General features: G+C 40.4%; 2 protein-coding genes across 6 annotated transcripts; one reads left to right on the top strand and one right to left on the bottom strand.

The window, feature by feature from the left end:
- On the top strand, positions 694-8,930 carry LOC109722856 (transcription factor GTE6-like). Of its 5 annotated transcripts, none has more exons than XM_020251022.1 (9): positions 3,404-3,529; positions 4,188-4,358; positions 4,538-4,789; positions 5,670-5,747; positions 6,038-6,262; positions 6,391-6,537; positions 7,151-7,209; positions 7,717-7,867; positions 8,173-8,930. In XM_020251022.1, the coding sequence occupies exons 2-9, from the start codon at positions 4,203-4,205 to the stop codon at positions 8,335-8,337; spliced, it is 1,233 nt and encodes a 410-aa protein (XP_020106611.1). In that variant the 5' UTR covers positions 3,404-3,529; positions 4,188-4,202; the 3' UTR covers positions 8,338-8,930. The 5 variants fall into 5 exon arrangements, 4 of the variants coding, with proteins under 4 accessions (XP_020106611.1, XP_020106610.1, XP_020106609.1 ...); XM_020251021.1 differs by lacking the exon at positions 3,404-3,529 and adding an exon at positions 3,922-4,073; XM_020251020.1 differs by lacking the exon at positions 3,404-3,529 and having other exon boundaries at positions 3,953-4,358.
- On the bottom strand, positions 9,221-14,793 carry LOC109722855 (leucine-rich repeat receptor-like serine/threonine-protein kinase BAM1). Its single transcript, XM_020251019.1, has 2 exons — positions 11,819-14,793; positions 9,221-10,136 (listed from the first exon to the last, which is right to left on the bottom strand). The coding sequence occupies exons 1-2, from the start codon at positions 14,430-14,432 to the stop codon at positions 9,718-9,720; spliced, it is 3,033 nt and encodes a 1,010-aa protein (XP_020106608.1). The 5' UTR covers positions 14,433-14,793; the 3' UTR covers positions 9,221-9,717.

Genomic DNA, 20,291 nt, shown 5'->3' with positions numbered 1-20,291 from the left:
ATTATTAAATATTTTATATATTGTATAAATAAATAAAAATAAATTACGTATATATATATAATTTATTTGGGTTTGGATTCGGATAATATTTCGGATATCCATACCTATTGACATCCCTACTTCTTATTCCACTTTTCAATATACAAAAAATAAAAAAATACGTACTAAACACGGTGAACCATTCATCGTGTTTGAACACGGTGAACCATTCACCGTGTTCAACTTAACACACGGGCCCAGCTCTGCCCGCGTGGTGCTGACGTGGCGCCTGCGTGGCACGCCCAGGGCCATTTTTGCAAATTAAATTTTGACAGGGCTATTTTTAAAATAAAAAATTGTCAGGGGTCTAAATACAAAAAAAGCCCTTTATCTCTTTTTTTTAGCAAACTATCTGATTTAACAAATAAAATGTATCTACATTAAATTTTGTTCAGTTTGTATAAGCAATGATTCCAACTAATTGGTACTGCTGATATGCCATACATTCTTATACTCCTTTTTTTTTTCTTCTTTTTTTTTTTGAGAGAGAAAGGTAGCATGCTACCGCTTCGTCATTCGTTTATTTAATTTAAAAATAAAATGAATCAACTAGGATTCGAACTTGGGTTTTGAATACCGACCGTCAAATTCTTTTGCCATTTAGAAATATACTCATTGTTTGAGTTTTCTCTATTCCAACTTTGAGGGCTAATAAATAAATAAATAAATAAAACACACAAACAACATTATCTGAGCCCTTCGAAGTCGTTGCACTTCCACTCCATATATGATATCAAGCCCAAAGTTTCAAATATTGTCACCCAATTTAATTTGCCTAATAAATGGAAAATTCCCATCCAAAAGCGCTTTCTTCGTCTCCATGGCTTCTCCAAGCCGTGGTTCCATCCATACTTCTCTCACCACCTACTCCCATCTCCTCAGCCTTCTACGGAATACGAAAGCTCGCCGATCTTTATGCGCGGGAAAGATTGCTCACGCCTGGATTCTACGATCCAGGTCGGAACGTAATCTTATTCTTCTCAACAATCTCCTCCATTTGTACTGGATCTGCGGTTCTCCGCGATGTGCACTCCACTTGTTTGACACAATGTCTGTGAGGGATGTAGTTTCTTGGAACACCATGATTTCCGGCTCTGTCGGGTTGGGACTTTACTCGGATGGGTTCCACTTCTTCTGTGAGATGTTGCGTGCTGGAATGCCCCTGACTCAATCGAGTTTCGTGTCCGCGCTTGTTGCTTCAGCTGAGATGGCCAGCGCCAATTGTCTGCGGCAAGTTCATGTCTCCAGTTTAAAGCTTGGATTTTTATCGGATTGTTGTGTTGGGAATGCACTATTGAAAGGCTATGCCAACTTCGGAGGAGTTGTTGACTTGAGAAAGTTGTCCGAAGGGACAAGGGTTCTGGATGATATTTCTGTTGAGATCTTGCTGAGAGGCTATGCTCAACATGGAGCATTTAGTGATGCTTTGAAGCTATTTAAATCGTGTATTCGAGATCACGTAACATTTAGCAGCTATGCATTTTCGAGCTTATTAAGTCTTTGTGCCTCCTCAGGTTTGGTTGATTGTGCAGTTCAATTTCATGCCAGTGTTGTTAAGGTTGGTTTGGACATGGATGTTTCTGTGGTTAATTCGCTTATCATGATGTATTCAAGATCGTGTAATCTCGAGGATGCAGAGCAATTATTTAATTGGTGTAATTCGCGGGATATTGTCACATGGAACTCTTTGATTAGCGGGCTTGCTTACAATAGCAGGGGAGATGCCGGTATTGCTCTTGTTCAAAGGATGTTATTATCCGGAATGCAAATGAATGAGTCGTCCTTTTGGAGCTTTCTTTCCTGCTGTGCATCTATCACTAATCTTGAGAATGCGAGGAGAGCTCATGTTCAAGTGTTGAAACTGAGAGGACTAGTAGATCAAGGCACGGATAATATCATACTGACAATGTATTGTAAAAGCAAAGGCTTAAAGTATGCAGAGAATGTCTTTGAAAGCATGGAAGGCCAGGATAATGTGTCATTTAATCTGATGATGAGTTTATATCGGAGCTGTGGCTATTTTACTGAGTCTGTCGAGCTATTTCTCTTGGCCCATGAAGAGGGTCATTGGCTAAACGAAGCAGTGCTATCGGGTGTCATTTGTAGCTGTTCAGTACTTAATCTTCTCGATTTAGGAGAACAAGCTCATGGGTCCATTACAAAAGCAGGTTTTGGGAACTTCCCTTTTGTGGCAAACTCTATTCTAGAGATGTATTCTCAAGATGGTAGAATTGATGAGATGGAACAGATATTTTATGACATAGCCAAACCAGATATTTTCTCATGGAACACATTGTTTATGTGTTATGCAAGTTTTGGATTAATTAACAAAGTATGTGAAATTTGGCAGAAAATGGAAGACTTAGGAGTTAATCCCAACGAATTCTCGTACTCAGCTTTACTTGCTGTGTGTAGTAGTGCTGCTACATTATTTATTGGCAGGCAAGTCCATGCTAGTATCCTGAAAATGGGGCTATTGTTCGATGTTGCTTTGATGAATTCTCTAATCACAATGTACTCCAATTGTCATACAATGAAGGAAGCTCTCGCTGTATTTAAGGAAATCTCTTTACCCGATAATATATCATGGAATGCCATGGTTTCAGGATATGCACAAAATGGGCTTGCTGAAGAATCTGTAAAATTTTACATAATAATGAATAGAAGTGGTGCAAAAGCTAATTACTCGACCTATGCAAGCGTTTGCATGGCTTGCGCGACACTCTCGGAGTTCAGGTTGGGTTCGCAATTTCATGTTCAGGCCATCAAAAGTGGATGTGAGTCTGATGTGCCACTTTCCAACTCGCTTGTCGCAATGTATGGTAAGTGCGGTCGAATTGATGACTCGTTCAAGATATTTCAGGGTACTGAATCCAAAGATGTTATCACATGGAACTCTTTAATTTGCGCATATGCTCACAATGGGCTTGCGAGCAAAGCGATTGACGTCTTTGAGGAAATGAAGCTTTCAGGGATGGAGCCTAATGGTGTGACATTTGTTGGTGTTCTCTCAGCTTGCTGCAATGCTGGTTTAGTATCAGAAGCTTGGTATTATTTTAACTCCATGCATGAAAACTACGGCATTACCCCTCTCGAAGAGCACTATTCTTGCATGGTCGACATACTATGTCGGGCTGGGAAGCTAGAAGAAGCGAAAGATCTAATCGACAGCATGCCTTTCGATCAATGTTCGTTAGTTTGGCGGATTCTGCTAAATGCTTGTAAAGTCAATGGAAATCTCATCCTTGGCAAGGTTGCTGCAAAAAGAATTATGCAATTAGAGCCGCGAGATTCGGCCTCATACATCCTCCTGTCTGATACGTATGGCTCCGTGGGCGACCGAGAAAACAAGGCTAGAGTGAGGATGCTAATGAAGGATATGGGGGTGAAGAAAACGGTCGGATTCAGCTGGATTTCGAGTTGAGGCTTTTGAGATCTGAATTGATCTTCAACTGACCACAACCACTTCTCTTCAAGGGCAATTCATTAGGTATGTCTAAAACTAGAGATATATATTTCATCACTGAGCATGGTTTTCAATTTCAGGTTGTTGATTATGTTTGCTTAAACTTGTTAAGCAAATCAGAACAATATTTATCCATATTAATTGGATTAGACTAATGAATTTTTAAGCCAGTTTGTATTTACAACTAGATTGCTATGAAATAATTTTTAAAGAATTATTACTTTTATAAGTGGACTATTCAAAAATTATATTTCCGGTGTAATTATCTAGGATTGAATTTAAGGCCCTTGACTTAAAGAGTTTCGGAGACCGTGGTGTATACACCCTGGTGCACGCAATAATATCTCTGTGTTTTGGCCCATATACGGCCTAATAGGCTTTGGATATTCGAATTTGGGCCGGGTTGTTCCGATTCTTCCTCTTCTCCTCTGTGTTCCCGTCCCTCTCTCTCTTGACTTCGGATTCTTCCTCTCTTCTCCTCTCTCTGTTCCCGTCCCTCTCTCTGGAGTCTCATACTGGAAATTTGAGAAAAAAAGGTTAAATTGCGGGGTTTTGTGGGGTGGATTTGGTGAGGGGTCTCTACGAACAAAAACCCTGAAAATCCCCGTTTCCTGGATTTGAACGCTCGCATATAGCTTCTTCTTAGATTTTTCTTCTTTTTTTTTTCCCCCTCAATTTGTAGCGGAGTATACAGTTGATGGCAGAATCGTTGGTTGCGGCGGAGGACGAAACCACAGCACCACCTCCGCCTCTTCCGTCCACGGCGGCGGTGGCGGCGGAATCCGGGAATCCGGAGACGGAGGTCGACGGTTTCCGGCGCCGCATCGATGACCTCATCTCCCAGGCCGATGAGGTTCTGTGATTTCTCCTTGCTCCGCTCTTATGTTACTTCTTTACGTTGCGATCTACAATTTTAACCTAAACTTGCAATGTTTTATATGTACCATAACTCTAGCTAGGGTTTTAATCAAGAAACGAGCAAAAAGATTTTTTTTTTTTTTGCTGTATTTATGGATTCAAGTGGTTGTGCAGCTGGAGAAAAAGGTGAGTGAGGTTGTGGAGTTCCACGCAAACAAGAAACAAACGAATAATTTAAAGGGTAACTCCGTAGTTAGGGATAAGGAGAAGGAGAGGCCGATCGGGAATGGGAGTAGCAATAATTGTGTTAATAATAGTGGAAGCAACAGTAATAGTAAAACCCAGGGGGATGCGGGTCGAAAGGAAGCTGTTTGCTCGAAGAGAATGCAGGAGCTCATGCGGCAATTCGGCACGATTTTACGCCAGGTGAGTCGGGAATTTCCTCCTCTCTTAAGTGTTTTCTTCAGTGTAGATGTTCTTATGCTTTCTGATTATAATGTATTAGAATTTTCGTTGGTGCTAGTGTAAGGCACTAAATTTTATGTAAGTTACTTCTATAAATTGCAAATTATGGTCAGATGTTTTATTTTCAGTTGATATTCTCTATAGTTGATTACAACTGTATTGACAGTTCACCCGCATATTGTTTCTCTTCATGTCTAGCAGTATTGTTACACTATAAAATGTGGGGATAGGCTAACTACTTTCATTATTAAGAAATTTTTCTTATTTTAGATTTTTAATGTCTATTGTGTAGTCAATGATTTGGCATTTTCACTGTATGAAATGTATGTTGGATTATTGATGACATGGCTTATTATGTTGTATCTGAACATTTTGTAACTATGGTGAATGTGAATTCATTGGAGGCAAAATGATACAGAATATGACTTTGTGTTTCATGCTGTACTTTTATAATGACACTAGAATAAGTATCGTAGTAGTCCACTGAGTTCTAGAATTCAGGGAAGAACTTCAACCAGGAAAGTTATGGATGTTGAGAATGCTTAATGAAATATTTGATAATATTGAACTGACAACGGGAGGTAAACAAATCCTGGATATAGACGAAGGAGTTAAGTTCATTAAAAAAGAGACAGCCTCCATACCTACAAAAAGAGAAAGGCCTTAAAGAACCAACGGCCACAAAATCATCTGAGTATTATAATGCTATCTGAACAAGATATTTTGAGGCATAGAGAATGGCTATTGTTGTGTAAAATGGTCAATATGACACCTCTTGTAGCAATTTTTTCTTGCATTTACTTTTGATTTAATTATTGTTTGGAAATATCCATCTTTCCAGATCACTAATCACAAGTGGGCTTGGCCATTCATGGACCCTGTAGATGTTAAAGGCCTTAAACTTCATGATTATTATGAGGTAATGTTTTAATTCTTGTTAATCTCCATTTCTCGCTTTAACTATAAAATAATCTCTCTTTAGGAATTATCTTTGAAAACTATAAAACTACAGAATTTGTATACATATGATTACTATTATCCCATAAGTGTAATTTGCAATTTAATGTGCATCTCTGTTGTTTGACTTATATTTAATCCGCTATATCTTATTTGGAGTTTGGTTGCGTGTCTTTGCTGAACTGCTATAATATCAGCATATAATTCTAGCATGCTTCTTGATTTGATTTATTTAGTTTTGGTGTATCTCAGATTATTAAGAAGCCCATGGACTTCCATACTATTCAAAATCAGATGGAAGCAAAGGATGACTATAGATATAAGAATGTCCGAGAAATATATGCAGATGTCAGACTAATTTTCACAAATGCAATGACGTACAATGATGAGAAAAATGATATTCACCAAATGGCAAAGACATTGTTGGAGAAATTTGAAGAGAAGTGGTTGCAATTGCTGCCTAAAGTTGTTGAGGAGGTAAAACGTTTCTAAATTGTTGTTTTGTTTAATTTTCGTCTAGAAATTTGAGTTATACAGGTTTTTGTTGATCTTCTTATAGAGAAGCCTGCTTGTCACTGCAAGTTTAAATTTTCTCGAGGACTTAGGTTACCTGCTGGCCTACTTGCTTCACAATCGGTGCTCTATGTGGTCAGGAAACAAGACAAAAGGAGGAGGAAGCACAAACAATTTTTAATATGCAGAGCGCTCAAGAGGCCGCTATCGTGAGATTAGCAAGAGATACGCATACTGAGGTAGACAATTTTGGAAGTGGGTTTAAGAGGTTGCGTCATTAAAATAGTTATCTTTTACTTCTAATACGAGAATAGATGAATATATGATCAAAATAATCGATAGGTCACATCATCAATAAATGTAAAGCATCGGATTAGTAAGTTATATAAAATTAGTTGTGAATTATTTTATCTGTACATTTATCAATTTACCAACTTGAGAATCTCCAAAATATCCTTTACAAACAAACAATTACTGATAAAAAATAAAGCTGAAGCGGTTACGATTTTGTATTACCGAAAGGGGCAAAAGGACCATAGCTATAAGAGGCCCAATCACTTAAGCAGGTGTCCGATGGTCTGACAGTTAGCTAGTCACCTAGATAGGCATTTTGGGATCGTGGAATTGTTGAGAAGGTACCCAATAATATAGGGCTGGTAGGTCAGTTTTTTTTTGTAGGCATAGGTGGCTACTAATAACAGTCGATGATGCTTTAAACCTTTGCATCAGACAGAAACCATGTATATGTAGTGGCTTCAACCTCTTGCTTTCTTCTTAGAGTGTCCAAATAATATCTCAACAGTTCCATTTATTTCTTTATTATTTCTCTTTTTCTAATTTGCTGCGTTTCAGCTCAATGAACTAAATTCGCTTTTGGAGGATCTTCGAAAATCGGTAGTCCAGAAATGCAGGTATTTTCCTTATCTTTGCTCTTCACATATGTGCTGAGTTTTATGAAATAACGTTTATATGGATTCTAGGAGCATTGTTTAGTTGATTTGGACAGGACTAGTATCAGTGATTAAGAATAATATTACATATTGAGAAGCCAGTGTCGCATTTGGTACTCTTTTGCTGCTACGCAATAGCAGATGCCATTACTAAATTCAAGTTGTCTTGGGTTTTTTGTTTTGGCTTTATTTAAATGCACCTGTTCTCATAATATTTCATCCATGTAAATTTCTTTGTTACGGGTGTTCGAATTTAGAGGGCATTTGATTTTCCTTCTACCTGGCCCTTTTTTTCATTAAATTGAACTGCTGAAACTCTAAATGGACATCTAATGTGCCAAATAATGACTAGTTGCCTTGTCATATTTTCTTTCTTGTTCTTAATGTTGTTGCCTTATTGCATCTCTGTTTTTAACATCAGAAGAATGACATACAATATGGACACTAACTTTTGGAGAACTTTGCAAGGAAAATGTCCACAGAGGAGAAAAGAAAACTGGGTGTGGGTTTAAGCAATTTATCTCCTGAAGATCTTAACAAGGCACTAGAGATTATTGCTCAAGACAATCCGAACTTCCAATCGACGGCAGAAGAGGTGGACCTTGATATGGATGCTCAGGTCATTTCTCTACAGAGTACAGTTATAATTTTTAGCACATAAGCATGCATAATTGTGTATATTTTAAGCAGATAAAATGATGGACTTATGATATTACTCGGTATATATATTTTTTGATTAACGAAGCGGAGCTTCTTTTCACATTCTTGTCGTATACTTTTTAGCATTTTGCTGCATTTCTGAACTTATCCTAATGTGGAATAATATTTTTGTGAATAATTGAATTCTTTTTGATATTTCGTCTCATTTTCACATGCACAGCGTAATTGCCGATTGATTGCTTTTATTCTGTGTTGTTGTTCTAGAGCGAGAGCACATTGTGGAGACTCAAATTCTTTGTGAAAGAAGCATTGGAGCAGCAAGCGAAAAATAGTGCAACCAAGGCTGACGAGAACTCAAAGCGTAAGAAAGAGATATGTGATGCTCTCGCCAAGACGGCCAAAAAACGGAACAAAAAGCTCTCTTCTTGATGTACCTTTCTCGCTCATCAATCCATGCTCCTTTTCTTGTTATTGTCTTTGCTTAAATCATGTGTAAAGCCGTCCCTGAAGGACCGCTGTGCCAGAGCTGTAGAAAGCATGTGGTTTTGAGCTCGATAGATCATAGTTAGAAGGAAAAAATAACTCCACATGGTTGGTTTGAGACTTGCTTTTTTGAAATGGTTACGAAGACATGTTTGCCATGTTTTATTCTATGTAGAACAGGATTCTGAGCACGCTGAAACTTTCGCATCAGCAACACGGTGGATGGCCTCTTTGTGCAACGGGTGCCCCCACAAGCTACCCCAGGTGCACTGATGAGTCAATTTTCAGATTTCGGCATTTTAGATGAAAATCAAAATTTATCACTAAGTTTGATAAAGCTATATCGCTAACTAGCTGTCATATTGTGAAAGGAGAAATTCATAGCGAGTAATGCTGACGTGTCTCAAAAGCTAGTCCGAAAAAACAGTTAATGACTTGGATTTTAAATATGGCAGATGAAAATTAAGTGTCAAATTGGAAAAACTAATGTTGGTTATATATATAATTCATTAATGGTAAATGTTATTTGTGTAACCCAATCGCAGTGTATATTTTATATTTTATTTATTTGTCGAATGAAGCATTTTTATTAGTCATTTGATGTGATTAGGTGTACCTTTTTGAATATATAAATAGTACTGTTTTTTTATTAATTATATTTGAAGGTACGTTGTAAGGTATTGGCAACATACTGTTCAATGCTGGGGCTTTGATTGAGACATCCATTTGCACCAAAGAAAAGTTGAATTGATATGACAGTGGAATTAAAATGGAAAAGAAAAAAAAAAAAAGGCAACAAAGAGCACACTCATCAAAGGTCCATAGGACGACACCAAAAAGGCGAAGTTTGCACTTCTCCGAATGATGACAAGACAAGTCACATCCAAAGCGCAGGACGCTTAGATGACTCGACAAATATTAGACTACGAAGCATATTCACGCGGAATTTCCCGAGTAGGATACAACATATTGTGGCTAAAGATTACAAAGATTACTACGAAAGGCCCCCAAAAAAAAAAGAAGAAAAAAAAGAAGTTATGATAGCAGGCTATTGTACATGGACCACACCCATAGAGCAACATGGCAATACAAAAGCCAAGCTAACCCTACATCAAGTCTCTCCATAATAACCCTATACACCTTTAGCAAGAACAAAGAATTCCGTTGTTATTCCCTCCTTTCCCCACCACACCACCTTGCTTTCAAAGTATTTTGGGAATAAAAGGAGGCGACCAACTTATGCATGCTTCAAAAGCTAGAGAATAAAGGTTGCTTGAGCATCATTAGTGTAATTAATGGAATAACATCCCAACATCTGATCATTATCTAGGTCAATAGATCTGGAAAGAGCTTGTAGCAGTTGGTCTCCTTGCTGGGGCTGCTCTCTTCTTGCTGCGGCGCAGATGACGAAGGAGATTGATCCTCCGTGACACGATGCGGGAATTCGCAGAGCATTTGGACCACCTCCCTCATCGTCGGCCGCTCGATGCTGTTCTCTTGAACGCATAACATCGATATGAAAAAGACGTGCATTGCTTCGTCGATAGGCAGCGTGCTTAGCCTTGGGTCCGCAATACTACCGACGTTCTCTCGGCTGCAGTTTGTCATCCTCTTAGCCCATTGAACAATATCCACTCCGTCCCCGAATTCCCCGACCGGGCGACGGCCCGTGATGAGCTCGAGAAGTACCACTCCGAAGCTGTAGACGTCACTCTTCTCATCCACCTTGAGGGTATAAGCATATTCTGCAACCAATCGAACGCAAAGAATGTTAAGATTTAATTGCAAGAGGATAAAAACAATATGCTCATTAAAAATAAAACAAACTACACAAACTTAGTATAACAAATTTTGCACGACAAAATAATTGGAAGAGAAATAAGATATTGTCATTGCCACAGACAAATAGATTCATTTAAATCTGATCATCATTTGCTAGCTATATTTAATCAAATTGAATAAATTAAATTTACCTCTAGTAAAACGAAGTCATCATGTTTACAATCATTAAGCAAATCGAACTACTCAGCCAATGAATAATCATTAGAAAGAATAAACCAATCTATCTAAGCTCAAAACCAACCCTATTAGTAACATCCCCGTAATAAAAAATGACTCCCACCTGCCCACAAAAGAATGGTATGGGGAAAATTGTTAGTTTCTTTAGGCTCAGCCTATAAAAGTGTGGAGGTGGAGGTAACGTTCCACCCAAATCCCGAGGCAAGAATATGCCCCGTCAAATCTCGGCTCTCAGAATTGTTTATTACTAATTTCGGGAACCCCTAAAAATAAATCCATTGGCCCAAGAATCGAAAGATATCACACGCTGATTAAAGCGCGCGTGTGCGGTGGTGGTGGTGGCTGCGGCGGCCGTGGTCAAAAGGACAAAGAAGCAGAGATGGGTGCTCATAGTGTTTGGTGCTTAATAATAAATAAATAACAAGAAGTAAATATAATGAATATAAGCCAAAAACCGAAGGGACGAGGGGAGAATGGGGGGAGGGTCTGCTTTGAGATTCGGGATTGGGGGGTGTGTGTGTGTCGCTTTCGCTAAAGTCGATGATGATGGGTCTCTCATGCTGTGGTTGGGGGTTGAGGGTTTAGGCGCGTCAGAGGGTCGGCTCTGATGCCGCGCGCCCCAGCCCCGGCCAGCCGTGACTCGGATTTCCATTTCCGATTGTACGACGACGCACTGACCCTCCACCCCCTCCTTACCGGGTACCCCCTGGTGGGGGATTGGTGTGGGCCCCACCTCGGAGTCGCAGGTGTCTAGTCCTTGTCTTCGGCGGGGCCCCAATACGTAAGATGGAGTTTTACTGTTATAGCCCTGCGTTTCGTTTCAGAATGAGGAAAAANTTAAGTAATATATATATATATATATATATATATATATATATATATATATATATATATATATATATATATATATATATATATATATATATATTTGAACAGTACTGCTACTACTGTGTGAGCGTTCAGGTTTCTCGGTTCGTGTTGGGAGCTGCAAATGAACTTCAACATTCAACAAGTCAACTATTCCTTGGTTTCCCGAAAAGGATAGTTCAGATCCCATCTGACCAGCTGGGTGTAGTCAACCCAGTTGTCTCCACGTGGCATGGGAGAAGCCTAATTCCGAGACAAAATGTCCGGAGCGATATAACCTACTTCAACAGTTTCGGAATGAGACCTCTGAGTGCCCGTACTAATTTACGACTTATTATTAAGACGAAAAACCCTAAGTATAACTCCGTTTCTTCCTATTTATGGCCAAATAATAATATAATGAATATTAAAAATAAGTTGTGGAGCTTCAAAGACCATCCGATTGACATCACACGGCTATTGTAAACAAATTGAAAAAATCAACCAGAGAAGAGAGAGAGAGAGAGAGAGAGAGAGATGTAGAGAGATGTAGAGAGCGCACCTGGAGCGATGTATCCGTAGGAACCGGCGACCGCGGACATGCACTCGGAGGCGCCCCCATCGCGCAGGAACTTGGCGAGGCCGAAATCCGCCACGTGTGCCTCGAAGTTGTCGCCGAGCAAGATGTTGTTGGACTTGACGTCTCTGTGCACGATCATGGGGGAGCAGTCGTGGTGGAGGTAACACAGGCCCCGCGCCGCCTCCACCGCGATCCTGTACCTCCTCTCCCACCCCAGGAACCCACCCCCCTTCCCATGCAGCAACTCCCCCAGGCTCCCGTTGCTCATGTACTCGTACACCAGCACGTTCGCCTCGTGATTCGTGCAGAAGGCCAGGAGCCGCACGATGTTCCGGTGCCGGATGCTCCCCAGCGTCCGGACCTCCGCTGCGAACCCGTGGTCGTGCTCGCCGCCTCCGCCTCCGCTGCCGAGGCCAAGCAGACGCTTCACGGCGATCGTGCCGCCGCTCTGGGTCCGCCCCGCGTACACCACGCCCGCGCCGCCGCGCCCCACCACGTTGCCCTCCTTCATGCACTCGAGCACGTCCGAGACGCCGAAGTTGACCTTCTGGAATGTGCTGAGACGCCACGCCCCGCCGCCACTGCTATCAGACCCGCCGCGCTTGTAGGACCGCACCGCTGCGGCGGCGGCGAATATGAGGGAGCAGACTAATAGGCCGAGCGCGAGCACGAGCTTGTACTCCCCCGGCACACGACGCAGCCGTGCCGGGCCGGTCGAATAGTTGCATGGGCTGTTCAACACCGGACCACAGAGCTGGGGGTTGCCGGCGAATGCTGACGCGTTCAAGTAGGCCAATTGGCCCGTGCTTGGCAACCAGCCCGACAAGTCGTTGAACGAGAAGTCGGCCACTGTGAGGCTCCTCATTCCGCCGATCGACCGCGGAATGCATTGAGTTAGATGATTCCTTGATAGGTTGAGGTAGTTCAGGATCCCAATTTCGGCGATCTCTGCCGGAATTGGTCCAGAGAGGTTGTTCTGGCTAAGGTCAAGGAACGTTAGGTGGACGCAGTGCCCAATCTCCGGCGGGATCGGACCGGATAGCTCGTTGCCACTGAAATCGATCTTAACCACCTGTCCGAGCAGGCCGATCGAGTTGGGGATTGCGCCGCCAAGCCGGTTGCCGCCCAATAACAGTGTTTCGAGGGAAGATAGGTCTGAAATAGAGACCGGAATTGGCCCAGAGAGCAAATTGTTGGACAAGTTCAACTGAGCCAATTTGGTCGGGTGTCGGCTCGTGCTAGGGTTCTCTAACAGGGGTCCCGTGAGGTAATTGTTTTGGAGCTCCAAAAGGTTCAACTGGGGTAAGTAAAGGAACCCTGAGGGGATGGTACCGTTGAGATAATTTTGCCCGAGTCTAACTCGGATCAGGCTCGAGCAATTCCCCAAGCTCTCCGGAATCGGACCGAACAAAAAATTCTTCAAGAGGATGAGCACTTTGAGCTGATTTGAGGAGCAGAGGCTATCAGGAATGGTACCGGTGAGCTTGTTCGATGAGAGATCGAGCACCTGGAGCTGCCCGTTCACACCAAGACGTAATGGGACAGAGCCAGTGAAGTTGTTCGTGAACAGTTGGAGAGTATCCAAATTCGGAAGCTCCGATATGAATCCTGGGACAGAGCCGTGAAGCCGGTTCATGAACAGGTTCAGCAGCCGCAGCTCCGTGAGCGCTGCAAGCTGGGCAGGGATCTCGCCAGTTAGAGCATTGTTGGAGAGGTCGAGCATGACGAGCCGCGTGAGGTTGCCCAATTCCGGAGGGATGGGGCCGGAGAGCTGGTTAGTGTGAAGGAAGAGCGTGTCGAGAGAGAGCAAACTCCCAATCTGCCGTGGGATTTCGCCGTCGAGACTGCAGCTAGAGAGGTCAAGGTGGACTAAATTGGCTAACCGGCCAAGCTCAGCTGGGATGCCGCCGTCGAAGGAATTGAAGTAGCCCAAGTAGAGCTGCTTTAAGCTTGTGAGATTGCCCAGCTCCTTGGGGATTCGGCCGTGGAGGTCGTTGCCGTTTAGTGAGAGGTACTCCAGCGAGATCATGCCACCGTATATGGCCGGTATTTCCCCGTGAAAGAAGTTGCCGCCAAGGTCTAAGTACTTAATATTCTTCAATTTTGTGACGGTGAGAGGGAGGGGGGCCGTGAAGTTGTTGTCGTAGGCATCGAACACCTCCAAGTTGGGCAGGGTCGAGTAGTCCCAATTGAGGCCGCCATTCAATTGATTGGTCGATATGTTGAGAAAGCGAAGACCGGGCAAGTTGGAGAGCTTGATCACTCCTGTAAGATTGTTCACGGCGATGGAGAGGTTGACGAGGAAGTTGAGGCCGGAGATGTCAATCGAGGAGGAGGAAGAGATGTTTAGATAGGAAAGATCAACGGCAACCACGCGGCCGTGTTCACATTGTACTCCGAACCACGAGCACACCGAGCTTGGCTTGGAAGTGTTCCAGCTATCCAATACTAGGTTGGATGAATCAATGCCTTGTTTCAGACTGGCCAAGATAAGAGCATCTCCCTGGAGGGAATTGGAGCTAGTAGGGCTTGAAAGAGAGAAGGTAAGAAGAAGAAGAAGAAGAAGAAGAAGAAGAAGAAGAAGAAGAGGCATCATTTGTTGGTTTTTTTTTTTTAATTAGGCATGGGGGTTTGGGAATTGGGCTGAGAGGAGGGGAGAGCGTAGAAATTGCGGTTTAGAGGGTGAGAAAGGGAGGTTTTAAGGGTAAAGAAGAAAGGGGAAAGGGAGTTAGAGAATCTGGGAAGCTTCAGAGGTGAGTGGTTCAGGAAACAGAGGCATCTGTGGAAGAGAGGCTTCATAAAGAAGGTAGGGAGAGAATAAAAGTGCCCCCTTTATCCCCTCAGTGTTGTTTGTGTTCCTCTTGCGTTCCACACACTCTCTCTCTCTAGAAAGAGAACTGTGGAGCTTGGAACTGTGCAACAAAGGAAAGGAAACAATGGGGGTGGAAGAGAAGAGGGTGGGGTGTTTTAAAATTGTAGAAGTTGGGGGAGGAGAAAGCGTGAGTAGAGTCTGGGTACAGAGTTCTATTAAAGTGCTTAGAGGTTGGGAAAATAATAAAGGTTAAAGTAACTGTTCAAAAAGATTGGGCTTGACTCCCTCAGCCCAAGGAGGCCGATCCATGACTCAGGTTTGGTCCGGATTCGATCAAGCCAATCAATGTTAACTTTTTGGGTTTTTTTTTTTTTTCTAATCAAATCCAGTAAACATTGTGCTGAAGATTTTTCTAAATTTAGATGACAGTTAAGATGAAAATGTTATAAGAAATTATATAAAAAAAAAAAATTGTAACAATTACGTCATTCCTAAATTTAGCCAACGAGAGACTAGGTTTTAGATGCACAGTATTTTCTTTTCCTGAATTTGTAAGTAAATAGTGTTTCTTGAACAGAAAATTTGAAGAAATACTATCAACTACAAATTTAATTACGAACGTATACTAAACAATACTATGCTATACCATCCTATATCAAAAGTAGATATGCTTAACCCACACCTAAAAGTAGGTTAATAGGTCTAATCAAAACTCGAAGCCAGAGAAATTGATCACAATCAACATTAAGTTTTGATTCTCTCTTACAGCTAAAATTGCTGATAAAATATATTGTACTTTTTTCCTAATTAGGTTTTAAATTACTGGGCCTTGTGAACAATCTTCTAAACATTCTATGCAAGGAAAAACAGCACAACCGGCATTGGGTCAGATAGGAGAACCGTACTCTGCAACAAAAAGGCAAACTCTAATGTCCAAATTGGCTCAACGAAGCTCAAGATTTCACCAACCTCGTAGTGATGACATCCATGATTTTAACCCCAGAATAAAACAGCATGTGAAATGGGTGCAATGCGGCCCGATGGCATGACTTATCCCAATGCACGTACTAACACTACGTAGTAAAGTGAAAACTGATATTATAGCAGAATCATGATGTCCGGATAACTATAGATGAGACGCAATTATATTATAGAAGAATGAAATGATTATTAAGAACAATGATAAGTATAATAATATTGAAGTGTGGATTTGTTGTCTGGAAAGGGATCATTAAGCTTTCCTCTGCTTTATTCCTTCCCCCCCTTAGCTCCACCCTTTGGATATGTTCTCACCGGAAAAGATAGAAAAGCAAAGAAGATGCGCATTTAAAAGAGAGATATGTTGAGAGAGAGAGAGAGAGAGAGAGAGAGAGAGAGAGAGAGAGAGGAGGCGGATCCCTCCACTACAAATGAAAATAAAGATATCAGCATGGGCCCCCTCGCATGGGAAAGAGTGCTCTTGTATCATATGGACTTGGAACCTCTCTCTTTCTCTCTCTCCTACTCCCAAAGTGGTCCTCTTTGCTTCCCAGTGCTTCTTCACTCTTTTTTAATGGGTTTTCATGGTTCCACCCTGGTTAACCCACTTTGCAGAGGTTTACTTTGGTTATATCAATGGCATCTTGGATCACCCTTTCTAAGGGGGTTGTGGTGGTCGCCACACAGATTTTAAGGAGCTCCTTAATAAGGGTGAGGAGAAGAGTCTCACCCGTGAGAGGTCACCATCAAAGCCTTTTACGGCATTATTAGAAGCAAGTGGTCTGTTCCACAGAGTTACCACCAATAAATGGCAAAAGCTAAGTTGATAAGAAATGTATGGTTTAGTAAGAGAATGCAACAAATCTGATGCAATTGTGAATTAAAAGGTAGTGGTAATTGTAAGATCTCAAGTGGCCTCCACAACTCGGTGGCTCTTTTACTTGGAAGCCTACTAAAGGCATCTCAATCATTTTTGAAGGCATCTATACCCATAAATAAAGTTCTTTGCTTACTTTAGGCATAAATTCCATATGAGATGTGCATCCGCATCAATTCCTTACAGAAACTTCGATTTCATGACAATGAACATAAATAATCTTCGTTCCAGGCAACTGACTAGGCGATTTTTTTTTTTTTTTTGAGAAATAGGTAGCATGCTATCCGTTTCGTTTATTTCATTTAGAAATAAACTTAACTAGAAATGTGAATTAATTAGGATTCGAACTTGGGTCTCGGGACTAGGCAAATTCTGAACAATATAATGCTAGACTAACACTACTGTTAGTGCTCTAGACGCAGCCAAGTAGAAACATAATAGCTAAGGGTGTGTTTGGTTCCATATAAAACTGTGGAAAAAAAATTTTCTATGAAAAAAAAGTTTTTGGTGGAAAAAATATTTTACGTTGTTTATATTTGGTTCGTAGGAAAAGAAAAGTAATTTTTCGAGACGGTTGTTTGGTTGAAAGGAAAAAAAATTATAAATAAAAATTATTATATATATNTAAATTTAAAAATTTTGAATAATAATGAGGAATGTATAAGCAAAAGTCTTTTTTTTAGGCTAAATTAAAGAAATTTTACTGTCAATAGCATTTTTTAACTTTCCTCCCATATTCTGAAAACCTAGGTTTTTGCCATCTTAAAAATTAAGAAATGTTCACTTCGGACCCATCAGTGTTTCGTTAGGATTCCGTTTATATTATATTATTATATATATTATATATATAAAAAAAGAAGATGGGGGAGAGAGGTCCACCGCAACCAGTGGACCTCTCTCTTGCGGTCTACGTCTCATGGACCGCGACCCTGTGAACCCCGCCCCTCCCAACCCAGTTTTCGTTTTCCGCTCTTTTCGAGCGACAAACGAAAACCTCCGTTTTCCTCAGATTTGTAAAAAAAGTTTTTCCAACAAATTTTTTTACGGACAAACAAATGCTTAGAATTGCACTTTTTTACTGAAATTTTTTTTTCGGGGCCATTTTACGGGAAACCAAACAGCCCCTAAGCGTTGCTATGAAGCCAACTTCTTACTGCATCTTAAAATGCAAACTATGCCAGGGCTCTTTTTCTTTTTCTGAATGGTGGTGTACTTAAATCTCATTTTCTTGTGCCATGATATGAAATAAGGGAAGGACAAGCAAAGAAAAGGAAAAGACAAAAAGAGAAAGGAAGGATTTAAAGGAGGAAAATAAAGCAAAAACACTGCAATTTTCCTCCATTCCTTTAGACCTAGAACCCTTTAAAAAGAGATATCACCCTGGCTTCTAGGACAAGAGAGTATCTTTGGAAGGTGCCATGGCTCTCTCTCTCTCTCTCTCTCTCTCTCTCTCTATTTGCCTTAGCAGCGAATGACATAAGAGGAGTAAAGAATCCAAGTGTGCGAACACAGGGTAGTGATAAAGCTATTGTTCCCCCTTTAATCTATTCACAGGAGGGTGAATGCACACCCCCCTAGTATGATGGCAAGGAGGTTTCCTTGTTTGAATGCCATAAAGCCTTTTGCATGCCCACTTGGCTTTCTTTTGCATTATATAATGCACTTGTGCTTTGTACTTTTCTTTTGTATGTATGGGAAGAACATCTCAAAAGCCCAACTTCAGACCCTTTGGACTACAAAGACAAAGAAGCAGTGGAAGAAACTCCAGAAAAAACGAGGCTCGAAATAGCTAATGCACTGATTTCATTAACAACACACCCCATTTTATCATTTTGCCAAATTATGTTCTCCCCATTAGGTTATCAAGGATATTCCCCATTTATTTGTAAGTTGTAGTACAACGACTCATGTTTTCTTATAAAAATAGTGACACAGAAGTGACTTATATGATACAAATGCAAAAGCCAGGCAATAACAGGACACATTGTTTGCAAATTATATCTAGTTAATAGTATTCCAGCAAATCTTGAAGGTAATAGTGTTCCAGCAAATCAAAATCCCCGTGTCAGAGGCCTAGTAAAATTTCAAGGTACACTAGAGAAAACTAACACTAAGGGTTTGTTTGATTCTAATGGAAATTAAACCTGGAATTGGAATCAGAATCGAGATGCCAAATGATTTATAGTTGAGATTCCTGAATAGTTTTGTTTAACAAACCTCTCGAAATAAAAAAGAAAACACAAAAAAGAATAGTTTTATTCTTAGCATCAATGATCTAAATTATAGAATAGTGCATGCGTGGCAGGCATATTATCTACAGGAGCAGATTCGATCTGTGTTGTTTTAAAACTTCAAATTTTTTGTTTGAGAATTGAGATAAAGGTTGCACGCTACCCTAAAACTTTGAAAATTGAACTTGCAATATGTGATGGTAAGAGAACTTTAAAAAAAGAAATATAAAACTAAATTAAGAGGATAATTATGTAGGTATTATGATTTTATAAGTTAAAATTTTTCTCAGGTTATCTAATTACAAGAAGGGAACACAAAAAATTGAAATTTTTTTACCAAATAAAAAGCAATGAGAAATATGCCATAGTAAATTTTGGGGTGTCAATCCAATAAAAAAAAAAATTTGAAAATTAAGTGTCAAGGTAGCTAGTTATGTTTGAAATCCATGCCTATTTTATCTAGATTCTGCTGCAAGTAAAGTATTCGACAAATCACGTAAGAAATAATTTTGGCCTTAAAAGATCTACATCACATACCACGATCCATAAAACAGCCTATTACTATTTGATAAGAAAAAGCGATATTCCCAGAACCTAGGCACTGAAGTCCAAGCATTTCTTTTATTACAAAAAACAAAGGGGTTATCAGCTTCAAAGTGCGTAGGCATCCAAAGTACTATTTTGTTAGCTTCCAACAAGATTAGTGGAATGCAGATTCGACCTATATGCATTTGTTTATTTGGTAGGAAACTGAGATTAGTGACACTTGAAGATAGGAATATGTAATATTAGGCTCATATTACTAAAATAAGTGTGCATTAATGCCTTTATGTAGGTGGTACACGCTATTACTTATTACGTGGGACTATTAATTGGCCCCAATACTTTCATTATCTAAATCTTCAAATCAAAGCATAATTAAAATTAGACTGAAGGGAGTCCAAGACTTGATTACCCAAATATTTCATGTAAAAAAATAACAAATGTGGGACTGTAGTACTCATGAGAAAGCTTGAATTTATGAAAGAATGAGCAAGAGGTCAAGGAAGACATAGCGAAAAGCAGAGGAAGGATAAGAGGATAAAATATGATGATAAAGTTTTGGTGATGATGGATCATCTTTGTGCAAGACAAGCATCCAACTTCCTTTATCACTATATAATTTTGTAGATGCTCTTCTGTGCAGCTAAATCATAAAGATTAGCTTGGATTCCCAGATCTAACCTTAAAATAGCATCATCCAATTAATCCTTCAGACATTTATTTTAGTTTCATATGGGTCTCCTAAAATATTATAATCTCAAACTTTTTCCTGCTAAGGAATGACTTCTAATGATTATGACATTCTTACACCCAAAATGGGCATGTAAAGAGGTTCTTATGGAGAAAGTGGACTCAAGAACGAATCGCCAAGAGGATTTCACAGCGGAACGAAAAGGAAGAGGATAAATCCTTAGCCAAAATCTCAGGAAACAGAAACTATCAGACTACATGTAATGTAGCCATATTGTGTGCCACAAGATTGCAAAAAGACTAGATCACACTCTGCCAGTGCCT

This window comes from Ananas comosus, linkage group 17, assembly GCF_001540865.1.
Source record: "Ananas comosus cultivar F153 linkage group 17, ASM154086v1, whole genome shotgun sequence".
Lineage (NCBI taxonomy): Eukaryota > Viridiplantae > Streptophyta > Magnoliopsida > Poales > Bromeliaceae > Ananas > Ananas comosus.
The sequence above is the reverse complement of the archived record's forward strand: the minus strand, read 5'-3'. Positions and strand labels throughout refer to the sequence as shown.

Bases quoted from the DNA above. Each gene is read 5' to 3' on its own strand.
- LOC109722856 (XM_020251022.1), top strand. From the start codon at position 4,203: ATGGCAGAATCGTTGGTTGCGGCGGAGGACGAAACCACAGCACCACCT. The intron at 4,359-4,537 runs GTTCTGTGATTT...GTGGTTGTGCAG, and splicing joins TCATCTCCCAGGCCGATGAG to CTGGAGAAAAAGGTGAGTGA. The intron at 7,210-7,716 runs GTATTTTCCTTA...GAACTTTGCAAG, and splicing joins TCGGTAGTCCAGAAATGCAG to GAAAATGTCCACAGAGGAGA.
- LOC109722855 (XM_020251019.1), bottom strand. From the start codon at position 14,432: ATGATGCCTCTTCTTCTTCTTCTTCTTCTTCTTCTTCTTCTTCTTCTT. The intron at 10,137-11,818 runs GTGCGCTCTCTA...GATTGGTTGCAG, and splicing joins CTACGGATACATCGCTCCAG to AATATGCTTATACCCTCAAG.